Source organism: Nelumbo lutea, chromosome 6 (assembly GCF_056320005.1).
Source record: "Nelumbo lutea isolate HS-2025 chromosome 6, American lotus-T2T, whole genome shotgun sequence".
NCBI lineage: Eukaryota > Viridiplantae > Streptophyta > Magnoliopsida > Proteales > Nelumbonaceae > Nelumbo > Nelumbo lutea.
Window position 1 is genome coordinate 54,970,269 of NC_142689.1, and position 14,015 is coordinate 54,984,283.

The window sequence follows — 14,015 nt, forward strand, 5'->3', positions numbered from 1 at the left end:
ACATGTCCCCAGTGATCTTAATATTCCTATTACTAAGAGAAAGGGTGTTAGATCTTGTACCACTAATCATCCTATCTCTAACTTTGTGTCCTATGAGCATGTTTCACCCTCGTACTGTGCCTTCCTCTCCTCTGTGGATAGTGTTCCCATCCCTAAGACCGTGGCAGAAGCTTTGTCAAAACCTGAATGGACAGATGCAATGCAGGAAGAAATTGATGCCTTACATAAAAATGGTACGTGGGAGTTGGTAGATCTTCCTGAAGGGAAGGAACCAGTGGGGTGCAAGTGGGTGTTCACAGTGAAACACAAAGCTGATGGAACTGTTGAAAGGTACAAGGCTAGACTGATAGCAAGAGGCTTCACACAGGTATATGGAGTGGACTATGCAGAGACTTTTGCCCCTGTAGCGAAGATGAACTCCATCCGAATTCTCCTTTCCTTGGTAGCAAATCTTGACTGGGATCTTCACCAATTGGACATCAAGAATGCCTTCCTGAATGGTGACTTGGAAGAGGAAGTGTACATGACCCAACCCCTAGGGTTCTGTGCCAGAGGCAGTGAACAAAAGGTGTGCAGGTTGAAAAAGTCCCTATATGGATTGAAGCAATCACCTCGGGCTTGGTTTAGTAAGTTCCATGTAGCAGTCCAACAATGGGATTCAAACAATGCCAGTCAGATCATACCTTGTTTGTAAAAAGAGGTGAAGGTAAAATTGCAGCTCTTATTGTGTATGTGGATGACATAGTGATCACAGGAGATTGGGAGGCTGAAATCCAGAGACTAAAAAAATTCTTAGCCACTAAATTTGAGGTGAAGGATCTAGGCCCCTTACGATACTTCTTTGGAATTGAAGTTGCCCGCTCTCACAAGGGCATCTTTATTTCCCAACCGAAGTATGTACTAGATCTACTAGAAGATACAGGCAAGTTGGGGGTAAAACCATCTGATTCACCTATTGAACCTAATCACCATCTGGGAGACAGTCAAGGAGAGTTTTTGAACGATGTAAAGATGTTCCAGAGACTCGTGGGGAGACTTCTGTATTTGTCTATGACCAGGCCTGATATTGCCTATGCAGTGGGTGTCCTTAGTCAATTCATGCACAGCTCGATGACAACTCACTTTGAGGCTGCAGAGAGGATCTTGAGATATCTCAAGAAGTTTCCTGGAGCTGGTTTTTGTTCCATAAACACAGTCACTTAAAAGTGGAAGTATATACTGATGCAGATTGGGCAGGAGCAGTCAATGACCGGAAGTCCATCAGTGGTTATTGTGCCTTTGTAGGAGGAAACCTTGTCACATGGAGAAGCAAAAAACAAGGTGTGGTGGCTAGATCCAGTGTTGAAGCAGAGTATAGAGCAATGGCTCATGGGGTTGCGGAAATCATGTGGATAAGAAATCTGTTAGGTGAACTGGGTTTTGCAGTAAACAATCCTACTTCACTCTACTGTGACAATAAAACAGCCATCAATATTGCTGCTAATCTAGTTCTGCATGATAGGACAAAACACATTGAAGTGGACAAGCATTTTATCAGAGAGAAACTTGAAAGTGGAGAAGTGTGCACACCATATGTCAACTCGGAAGAGCAACTTGCAGATATCTTCACCAAAGGTCTTCATCATGTGCGGCACAAAGATTTGTGTGACAAGTTGGGCATGATTGACATCTATGCTCCAACTTGAGGGGGAGTGTTGGAATGATGTTAGAATAACTTAGTTGCAGTTGTTAGGGCCTGTTTGTCCAAATTAAAGTGTTTTTTATTTCGTTTTTTATTTCTGTTATGTCTGTTATTGTACTCAGGGGCACAAGGGTCTTTTCCCTTGTTATTTTCTGTCGCCCTATATATATTAAATAAACACTGGCGCCGCCAATACTGTTGCATTGCAAACCCTCTCTTTTCTCCTCTCTTCTCTTCTCTTCTCTTCTCTCCTCTTTCACCTATCTCTAGCCGGCTACACTGTCAAGAATTACAAATGGAGAAATGGTGGTTAATAAACTAGTGGAAAGGGAGGTGACAATGGGGAACTCCTTGGGTTTATTCTTCTGGGGAGGGGAAGGTTTTCCAGGGGCTTCTTTTGAGCAGTTTGAAAAGAAGAGATGAGAGGACAAGAATAGTGAAAAGGAGAGGGTAGAGAAGGAGAAGGGTTGGGATGAAGAGGGAGGTGAAGAGGAGTTCTTAGAAGGGGAGGAGTGAGGGGCTGAAAAGCTGAAATCATGGCAGCTGTTATAAGGTAGGGGGCAAGAATGAAGTTATTAAGTTGGACTGTAAGGGGGCTAAGGGAGAGAGCAGAAGGGTAGGGGGGGGGGGATGGGGGGTGGAATTTGATTAGAAAAGACAGACTGGAGATGGTGTTGGCTGTAGCAAACAAAATTGGAAAATTTTGATGTGGGCATGAAGGAAGAAGTCTGGGGAGTGAACGGTGGAGAGTGGTTAGATTTATAGGAGGAAGGGTTTCAAGGGGGCTGGTCATACTGTGGGATCCAGGGGTGTTTAGGAAGGCAAGAATCGTTAGGAGTTGCATTCCATTTGCAGTGATCTGGATCATTTGAAATAAGAGGAAAAATTGAGAATAAGTCCAAATCATTGAGTTAGTGGATTTGGCTAGTAAATTAGTGTCTGATTGGTTCTTGGTCCCTCCAGATTTTGCTGAGGTCATTTCAGAAGCTTGGGGGAACAGTTTGTGGGGCATTCTGGAGCTTCAAAGATGTAATGTTGTTTACTTCTGTTTAGATTTGTTTTTTGGGGTGTCTCCTTGGCACCTATTTACATTGTACTATCTTTTTATTTATTCTTCGAAAAAAAAAGATGATATGGGTAGCCGGTCGCACACCATTTAGCATGACGATATGAATTAGTTTTGTGGTAGAAAGAAAATGAAATATGAAAGATTAGGAACAAAGTTGGAAAAGGAAAAGAGTTGAGAAAGAATAAGGTTGTGTCTAATAAATGTTATAGTTCTTGCAATATAAGCTCATTAGTATATGCATGATGATTTACAATTACAAATACGCCCTTGATTAGTAGAAATCATTACAATGATAAAATCACCCTTGTACAACACATATATCTTAACAAAAAGAAAAAGAGAGCTTCAGTAACGTCCCTCATGGCTGCATTGGTGTAAATGAGAGGAAATTATTATGAATGTTTCTAGACAGTTGATCCATAAAACTTTTTTCTTCTTTTTTATAAGTATATAATAGATTTTGCTTTTCCTAAATGAAAATCAAAGTAGTTACATTGTAAGAGCAATTTGTTGACCTTTGAGCTTTTGACCATTTTTACAAGGAGTAGAATTGTCTTTGTTAAGGATAATTATTATGTTATTTATATTCTGCCACGAATTTGTCCTAATGGTGCTTCCATGAAATAATAAAAATAAATAAAACTTGAAAGTAGAAAAGGAGAAATGAATTCACCCCTTGCTTAACGATCTTTGGAACACTTCCTTGTTAGTCAATAGCTCTCCATCACCAACTGGGAGCTTATGATTCATAACAATAAGAGTGGAGGCAGGTTTAGCACTAAGCTTCCCAATCTAAGTGAGAAGGTCTAGCACATACTTCCATTGGGAAATGAAGATTCCTTCGTTGGACCTAACAACTTCAATGCCCAAGAAATATCTTAACTCCCCTAAGTTTTTGATTTCAAACTCAAAATTAAGGAACCTCTTGAGATCATTAACTTCTCGTGCATCATTGCCAATAACAACAATATTATCCACATAAACATTAAGAAAGGTAACCTGAGTATCTCTCCTCTTTGTTGATTAGGCTTGAGTGTATCCAAACTAAAAAGAGCAGCCCTAAACCTGTGAAACCAAGCACGTGGAGATTGCTTCAAACCCTAAAGTGACTTATTTTAGTTTGCATACCTTGCCTTGGATCTTGTTACCATACATATCAGGGGGAAGAGACATATACTTCTTTAGTTAGATTACCATTCAAGAATGTATTCTTAACATCAAATTGATAAAGTCATAAAGAGACTAATCACAACTCAGTGCCAAAGATAATAGAACCCTCTTAGAAGTCATTTTAGATACCGAAGTGAAGGTCTCCATATAATCCATCCCATATACTTGGGCACATCTCTTGGCAACAAGTCGTGCCTTATATATCTTAATCATTTCATTAGCATGATACTTGATGGTGTAAACACACTTAGATCCAACAGGTTCCTTCCCAGTAGGCAAGTCAACAATGTCCAAGGTATTGTTCTAATGAAGTGCTTATATTTCAGTTCTTATAGCATCCCTCCACTTTGGTTTGGCCAAGGCTTCAATTACAAACTTAGGAATGGATTGAGAGGAAATGGAGGCTAGGAAAGAATAGCCGGAAGGGGACAACAAGTTGTAAGAAAGATGTTTGAAAATGCAATGAGTTGTATATTTCCTCTTACCCTTTCATCATAGAAATGGGTAGGTCAAGGTTTGGAAGTGAAGGTATTGGTGATGGTGATGTTAGACCTGTGTGCCTTGGCCTTTTCCATTGGTACTGCCTTTGAACAATAAGGTGAGTGGTAAAAATAGGACTAATAGGAGGGGGCAAAGGAACAGGAATGGGAGAGCTGGGAGGAGAAGAGCACTCCACTGAAATAGAAGGAAATGTAGAAGACTCAACATAAGGATCAATAAGAGCTGGAAACAGAAGAAGTGAAGCAAACAGTTCAAGAGAATGCTCCCCCTTAGAAGAATGACCATAAAAAGGAATGGACTCTGTGAAAGTAACATCCATAGAAACAAACCAGGTGCCATTGATGGGATCAAAACAACAATAACTCTTGTGTGTGGAGGTATAACCAAGGAGGATACACTTCCAAGCCTTGGGTTCAAACTAATATCTCTTGGAACTAGGAATGTGTACATAACAAGTACAACCAAAGACACGTAGAGGACTGGAGAAAATATCAGTTTTAGGAAAGAGGACACCAAAAGGAGATTTAAACCCCAGGATTTGAGAAGGCATACTGTTAATAAGAAAGGTGGTTTTAAAACCGCATCACCCTAGAATCTCACAAGGACATGGGTAGAAAAAGGAATATTCCTTGCAACTTCTACAATGTGTATTTTTTTCCTCTCTGCTACATTTTTTTGTGGAGTACGGGCACAAGAGCTCTGTTGAACAACCCCAAACTTTTCAAAATAAGAGTTAAGATCATTCTCAAAATATTCCTTAGCATTGTTTGATCGAAAAAATTTGATGTGGTTATCAAACTGGGTGAGCATGTATTCATGGAACTTCTGCACAAGTGTAGGCACCTCAACATGAGAGAGCATAAGATAGATCCAAGTACACCATGAAAAATCATCAATAATCAAAATGAAATATTTATAGGCAACCCGGGAAGGGCAGGTATAGGGGGTGTTATTAGAAATCATCTAGGTGAAGTTGTGGAACTCTTCTCAGGACCAATAGGTATCGGTGACTCAATACAGGCTGAATCATTGGCTCTACTTCAAGGCTTGAAGATGGCTGAGCAGATTGGGACAACAGATTTAGAAATAGGAGACTCACTGCTGGTCATTTCTTGGGCTAAAAACATTACATCAGCACCTTGGAAGCTCAAATTTATATACAGAGAGATTGACATAAATGCAAGGAGGGTCAACTCTCAGTTTGGTTGGGCCAAAAGGATTGCAAATGGGTTGGCAGACACTCTAGCAAAACAGGGGGCAAATAGATCTACCTTGTACTGGGTAGAACTGTAAATGCTTTGTAGTGTTTGCAGATTGGGTTAATGCTTTCTGCAACCTATAACTGTTGTATTTCAATATTTCTCTGTTATTAATAAAATCTTTTTGCTGATAAAAAAACAAAATGAAATATTTATAACCACTCATACAAGGCAAATGGTAAGGCCCCCACACATTAGTGTACAATATTAAAAGGAACAATAGATCTTTTATTACTTGTAGGATAAAGACTAATAATGTAGAATTGACAGACTTATTTCTTTAAATAGTGCTGGAAATAATAGATTCAATGAAAAAATGACAAATGACCCAAACGATAATGATATGTGCATTCCTACCTTTCCCACTCTTATTCTTTTTACCATTGTTTCCATTCTTGAATCAGGTAGGCATGAGCTTTGGATGCAACTTCAACAGGTGTCCTTAGTGTGCTTGGTCTTATTCACACACAACATCCTTCTTTCTAGTATTAACCTTTGGCTTCATCCCAACATTAGCATGGTGATCGACTTGAGGTTCCACAAACTGAACCTATCTTTTACTCTCCTCACTACTAACTATTAGGCTTAAGATAGGGTCATCTCATCTTTTGCTAAAACATTATGTCTCACAATATCATATTCAGGGTTGAATCCAGTGAAGAACTAAAAAACTTGATTTCTCTCCACCAACTTCCTGTGTCTCGTCATCTTTTGTACACCCCCACACAACAGTCTCTATCAGGTCAATCTCCTGCCAAAAAGATTTCAGCATGATGAAGTAAACAACTAAGGGCTTCTCCCCATGTCTTAGATTGTTCACATTACTCTTTATTTTGTAGGCCTTGGCACAACTTTTAGAAATAGGTCTCCATGACATTATCCCACACCTCCTTTGCAAAATCCATCCACAGGTAGTGCTGGCCAATATGAAGTTGCATGGACTTTAGTAATTTTCTTGCATCCACTTCTCATAGGTAGAGTCATCTTTCGTAGGTTTCTTCTTGCTCCTGATGATATACCCCCACTTCTCTCTACTAGACATGAATCTTTATAGATTGAGACTATGCCAAACAATTGGTTCTATCTAACTTTACTGTATTTAGTGCCCCTAAAAGTCTCCACAAACTTCCCATGGCTAAACCCAAAGTCTGGAGTATTTTGTTTCACCTCCAGTTTGCTCCATCGATTGAACAAACAAAAATCAAAATAGGACACTACTAATTAAGACTCACTGGTTTGAAGCCAAAACTGTTCAATCACACAAAACTAGGGTTTCACAAACCCAACAGCTTGGGAGGAGGAGAGAAAGTCCAGATGCTCCTACCAAAGATTGCAAGACCCTTTCCAACCTGGATCAGTCTCAAAGAGGGTCAAAAAGCTTCCCTTCAAGCCCGAAATGCTAGATTCGAAGTGTCTCTAGAACCCCTAACTCAATTTCTCTAGTTATCTAGGTCTTCGAGAAAATCTCCAACATCCTATCTTGGGCCTCAAACAAGAATAAATTCCTCTCTAAAACCCTCCCATACTAGGCTGTATAAGCTGCCAATCAATTAAACGATTAGTTCTCTATACACACTATGTATGGGCCTAAAAGAAGAAATTGTAGAAGGTGGGAACCTGCTCTAATACCAAGTTGCAAATCACACCAACAATAATTCTGAAAAATAAAATAAAGAAGATTGAAAAGAAGAAGAAAGAGATCCGATTAAGGGTAGCACATTGGTTGAAATTCATGCATCTGTTTATAGACTTTTTTGTGGATGATTTGTTGAGAAGTTGGAAAGAAATAGCAATCTCAGCCCAAGTTAAAAGGGTCATAAGTCCTTGGATCCCCCTCCTGCTGGTCATATAAAGTTGAATTTTGATGACAGTAGCACTGGGAATCTAGGGCAATCAGGTATTGGGGGGATTTTCAGAAATGAGGAAGGGAATGCTCTAGTCCTATTCTTTGGCCCAATTGGAGAGGGTGAATCTCTTAGGGCTGAGATATCAGCACCCTTGGAAGGGCTTCAAAGAGCAAGAGACCTGAATATTAGGAGGTTGGTTATTGAAGGGGGTTCAGAGGTGGTGGTAAGCTGGTTAAAGGAAGATAAGCCTGCAATGTGGAAATACAACAATGAAAAGAAAAAATTTAAATGGTTGGCAAAGGATATTGAAATGAAGTATAGTTGGGTTAAAAGAACTGCAAATTCTTTTGTCGACAGTCTAGCTAAGCAAGGGGTGAAGAGGGATTCTATCAACACTCTTGGCCGAATAGAGAAAAGAACAAGAATAATCTTAGAGGTGTCAAGAATGAATTGACCCCCACCTCAAAGAGTCTTTTATATATTAAAAGATATATACAACTACAAGAATGCCCATATAGGGCTGAAAGAGAGAAGAAGAATAAGATGTATATGTAATATACAACAAGGAATATACTAATAAGATACATCAAGTTACAGAGCCTCCACACTCCCCCTCAAACTAATGCCTAGACATAAGCATCAGTTTGTCTATAAGGAAGAGATGTCGAATTCTAGTCCTAGCTTTGGTGAAGATATCATCAATTTGCATGTTTGAGGCTACATGAGGAAGCGGTATAGACCCAGTAGTGAAAAGATCTCGGATAAAGTGGTAGTTAACCTCGATGTGCTTGGTCCTCTCATGGAAGACAGGGTTAGATGCAATCTTGATGGCACTCATATTGTCTGCATAGAGAGGAATAGGAGTAGGAAGCTGAATGCCAATATCCATAAGGAAAGATCGCAACCAAACAATCTCACTGCAAACCAAAGACATGGCCCTATACTCTGCTTCAGTGGAAGACTTGGAGATTGTTTATTGTTTCTTACGCTTCCAATAGATGAGTGAATCATCCGTAAATGCATACGACCTAAAAGTGGACCTATGAGTGTCTAGACAACCAGCCCAATCCGCATCAGCATATGCTCTCAACTAAATAGGAGAGGAAGAGGAGAAGAACAGTCCCTGAGAAGTTGTGCTTTTAACATATCCAATGATGCGATGAACATCAGTCATATGAGGCTGACGAGGAGCATAAACAAATTGACTAACAACCTGAACAGCATGAGAAATATCAGGCTGAGTCATAGTTAGATAAATGAGGGACCCCACAAGCTGGCGATAAAAGGCAACATAGGAAAGTAATGGACCTTCAGATTTAGATAGCTTAAGATTTAGCTCCATAGGTGTATCAACATGCTTTTCATCATTGAGACCAGCAAGTTTAACAAGGTTAGAGGCATACTTCTGCTGGCAAACAAAATACCCTTGATCACTACGATGTACTTGTAGTCCCGGAAAATAGGTGAGAGGCCCCAAGTCCATCATGTGAAAGGAATTATGAAGTAATAGGTTCAATTCACGAATTCCCTCAACATCATTCCCAGTCAACAACATGTCATCAATATATAGTAGGAGAATGGTAATACCCTGAGGTCATCGCCTAACAAAAGTGATCAGAAGAACTCTAGCTATATTTAGCAGCAACTACAACATCGCGAGAGCGTTCAAACCATGCCCGGGGAGCTTGTTTTAGACCATATAGAGATTTTTTTAGGCAACATACTAAAGAAGGATCACTGTAGTATCTAGGAGGAGGCTTCATGTCATCGCCTAATAATTATGAATAATTATTAATGAAATATGACTATGGTACCTAGGGAACTACCCTAGGATCTATGTTTTCTATATAAAAAAATCGCCTATGCGACAAGGCGCCCCCCTGACGTCCAGCCTCGCCTTGGCACCTTGAAAACTATGATTTGTGGAGGATAGGACAGCAGACAAAGAGCTATGGTTTAAAGGAAATCCATATCGGTTAGGAGGTCTAAATATACGAGTAGAACGACGAAGAGGAACAAAAGTATGAAGAGTGTTTGAAGTAGAGGTATCACTTACAGGAGCAATGGTAAGATGATGATCTGAACCATGAGGAAGGAGAGTCGCAGGCGCAGGGGCTGGATCATGTAACCGCTTTTGAGAGAAGACGAGAAGGTCCTTCTCAGCAAGAGATGGAGCATCCTGTGAATCAAAGTTTAGCAAAATAGAAACAAACAGTCCAGCAATTCCAACAAAAAAGGAAATGTGCTCAAGGACAACAACATTACGTGACATACGAATGCGACAAATAAAGAGATCATCCAAGTCGAGAAGTGACAGATGCAGTCCAAGCATCACTATGTATAAGCTTGAAGGGAAAGGTAGCATGCTCAGATATGTGAGGAAAAGGTAAGGTACGACTCTTACTTAAGCAACAAGAAACACAAGAAGTATCAAATGTGTGCAAGGAAGGAACTCTATTCTTAATAAGGCCTGAACCAAACAAAAATTTTATTTTTTCAACATGTAAATGACCCAAATGTTTATGCCATAAGTCCCAAACATTATTTCTATGACTCAGAAAGGAACTAGAAGTGGAGGAATTGAAATAAGTTTATGATGTTGTTGTTTGAGACTTCTCGAACTCTAATGCAAATAGACGGCCCAACCTGTGCCCCTTCCCTTTCACCTTCCTAGTGTTCCAGTCTTGAATCAAGCATCCATCCTGAGAAAAGATGAGCATGTTACCTTCATCAACTAATTGGCCAACAAAAATCAAATTTGTAGTGAGATTAGGAACAAGAAGGTTCTTGGTAAGAGGGAAAGATGGAGTGGGTGAAAGCTTAAGAGACAGATCACTACTACCAATGATGTTTAACTTTTCACCATTGGCAGCAACAATATGTTTGTGATGGGTTTCAGTAAGGTTACTTGGTTGGTTAGGGTAGGCTCCTATCATGTGGTTGGTAGCTTCATAGTCAATGACCCAAATATGAGAAGGAGAAGCACAATAATCGGAAAACTCATCAGGTAAGCCAATAGCAGAAAGAGTAGAAGAAATAGTAGATGTTACCAGTTGTTGAATGTTTTCCTCTACCATAGATGCTAGAGAATCACCTTTAACAAAAGAATCACCACCAGTAGTAAATTTCTTACTCCCATGTGCTACAGCAGTAGTGTCAATTCCATAGGTAGATCCTCCCAATTTTATAGAAATAATATGGTCTCTATTGAAGGCCATTTCAGCAAGAAAACAGCAGTCCAGGCACAAGGATATAAGAGACAACCAAATTCAGCAATTAAGAACTCAAGAAGACAGTCCAAAAAAGGCAAGTTTTTAAGACCGTCGAGTCTAAAATATGAATCTGAAGTCTGAATCAAATAAATGGGAAGCAAGAAAACCCTAGGACGCACCAGATCTAGGGTTATTGGTTGATCGAGTCATCCGATTGAGAGAAAACTGTGATTTGCCAACACATTAGGCATCTTCTTCAAGAACAAGGAGGTATCTTGTGCTGATCGAAACAGTCCTTAAAATCTCCAAACCAGAAACTGAGTGTAGGGTTAAGAAGAGCTTGAGAGAACCCTTCAATTTGGAGAGAAAAACTCAAATCGTAGGTTGATGTAGAAGGCCTGAAGTCCAAAAAGGAAACTGTACAGTGTTGCCACCCCAAGAAGATCAGAACTCCTTCAAAAATTTCACCAAATCAGATGTTGTTTGTAGGTAGAATAGATCAAGTTTAGGCGACACAAGATCTAAAGTCCAAAGCTGTTGCAGTCCAAAAAAGGAACTGCACAGTGTTGTCGCCCCAAGAAGAAGATCAGAACTCCTTCGAAAACTTCACCAAATCAGATGTTGTTTGTAGGGAGAATAGATCAGGTTTAGGTGACACCAGATCTGAAGTTTGGCCTCGAATCATTGTCTCCCAAGAGAGATCTAATGAAATCTCTCCTGCTGGTTGCGCAAAGAACACTGAACAGAAAAGGGTTGATCAAAACAGCCCTGATACAACAAGATTACTGCTTCTAGTGAGGTTCAAGAGAGAAAAAATAGATCAGAGATCAACCTGCTTTGATACCATGTCAACACTCTTGGCCTAATAAAGAAAAGAACAATAATAATCTTAGAGGTGTCAAGAATGAATTGACCCCCACCTCAAAGAGTCTTTTATATATTAAAAGATATATACAACTACAAGAATGCCCATATAGGGCTGAAAGAGAGAAGAAGAATAAGATGTATATGTAATATACAACAGGGACTATACTAATAAGATACATCAAGTTACAGAGTCTCCACATATTCTTTGTTTTGGGGGGAGTTAAGACAGTTTACTTCCCTCTAATTGTATGTAATCTTTTCTTAATTGAATTCAATGAAGTTTTTGTTATCGATCAAAAAAAAAAAAAAGAAGAAAGAAGTTCAGAAAAGGATTTAGAAGGAAGAGAAGAGAATGGGAGAAAAGAGAAGAGGAAGAGAGCTGTTTGATCCTCTCTGCCCCTCAATTTGATTATATATGTACTGAATATTAAAATATTGTAAAGTTACATGAGTGCCCCTAGTTAGGCAGCTAACTTAAAGAAAAAACATAAAAAGAACAAGTATTAAGGCCCATAAAGAAGTCCCATTACAGCAGAAATAAAGCTACTAAAAAATAAATGAAACTAAGGCCCACTTGGCTCATTCTCTCTACAACGAGGTAGGGACAGATTGAAAAAGGAATTAATTGTAGTAAGAAATTATTTAATCACTTAAAATTTAACAATGGGTATGGCACTAAACAGAAAAGAAAGGCAAAACAGGATTCATGTGACCAACCCTATATGGTGTGTACAAGGCTTAGATGATGGTGATGATACTAAATTTGGATTGGTAACCTTCTACAATTCCTTTCAAACAGATAAAATAAGGAGGGTGGTGGTTGGGGGGGGGGGGTGTTGATCCTCATGCATTGGCCATATTGGTAAATGTAGAGCTCTAACAATGTTCCCAATCCCACAAACAATAACTAAATGAAAATAAAACAGAGAAGAAAAAGACCATTTAGGATAACCTCATCAATCCATAGTTGGGCCATGCCTGGACTGTATTGTGGTGGGTGGGGGGTGGGGGGTGTTGATCCTCATGCATTGGCCATATTGGTCAATGTAGAGCTCTAACAATGCTCCCAACCCCACAAACAATAACTAAATGAAAATAAAACAGAGAAGAAAAAGACCATTTAGGATATCTTCCTCAATCCATAGTTGGGCCATGCCTGGACTGTATTGTACATAGGATGAATTGTCTCTCAATGATGCAAAACGAATTCACACCTGTGCCCCACATGCACATCTCAGCGTGCATTGGGAACAGCTTCCATAGTTGTCATTCGGAGATGTTCCCAATACACAAGTTGGGATGTGCTGTGGGACACTCGTGCACTCTGAGGCACAGATGTGAACTCATGCAAAACACGTTTAAATTTGCAATTATTATGATAAAACTGGCTGAAAAAATAGAGCTTCCATAATGCAAAATGTGTCAATGCTTTCTCTTTGGTGATTTTAGGGGACACCCATCTGGCAATGTTTCGTGTTTCAAAGCTGGAAAATAAGGACCTTCCAAATAAGCCAGAAGATTCTGAGGACAACCTTGAGACTGTTATTCCAGCTGATATTCCAGAAGCCGTAAGTTAAAAGCCAGAATGATATCTTAAGAAATTTGAAGTAACACGAGGTATTCATAATCTTTTGTTTTGGGGAAATTAGTCATATTTACTTGGATAACTCAAGGTATCAGTTTTGTCAATTTTGTTCTCATTGTAATGTTATACTTATTCTGAAATTAACTATTCTTGTATAAAAAGGAAACAAGTGACTTCGGTAGAGAAAAATCCACTGCTAGATATTGTCCTTGAATTGCCTTTAATAGAAGTTTCTCTTTCAATTCCACTATTAATTCCGAATTTTCTTTGAATATTACATGCATCTTTGGCTTCTTTGTAATGTGTAAAGTAATTTCTACATCCATTATAATGGGGGAATTTATTTGTCCATTGTAGAGTAAACATCTGATGCTGAAATAAGCATCTTTAAGCAAGACATGGCGAACCTAATTGGCTTTTAGGCTCAGTTTGGAAGGACTACAAATACAAATATGTACAGTACAAATACATACAAAATAATATAAAATATAAGGATTGCGCCCTACATATTTGTATTTGTACTCCTTCCAAATGGAGCCTTAGTTTCACAAGAGAGAAAATTGGCCTTTGCAAGTATTTTAACCTGATAATTTTAACAGGAAGTCCAACCTTCAATTGCTCAAAAACTCAACTATTTGATATAATTAATTCTTAACTTCCAGCAGAGAGCATCGAATCCTTGTACAAAAATCACCCAAGCATAATTGCTATTGCTTGGGTAAGGGACAAATAGAAATTTTTTTTCCTATAGTCCCCACCCAAGAAAATGCGGAAGACAGTTCCATCAGTTTTTGAATTTCCCGTGTCCAGCTTTAGCTGATTTC

The 14,015-nt window shown here is 39.2% G+C and overlaps 1 protein-coding gene across 2 annotated transcripts in view; it reads left to right on the forward strand.

Moving 5' to 3' along the window:
- Positions 1-13,445, forward strand: part of LOC148848951 (SMAD/FHA domain-containing protein) — a 66,150-nt gene extending 52,705 nt beyond the window's left edge. For both annotated transcript variants that reach the window (XM_088950534.1, XM_088950535.1), the window contains one exon: positions 13,056-13,445. In XM_088950534.1, coding sequence (XP_088806660.1) covers positions 13,056-13,183 — 128 coding nt within the window. In that variant the 3' untranslated portion in view covers positions 13,184-13,445. The remainder of the gene's footprint in view (positions 1-13,055) is intronic.
- Positions 13,446-14,015: the final 570 nt, after the last annotated feature.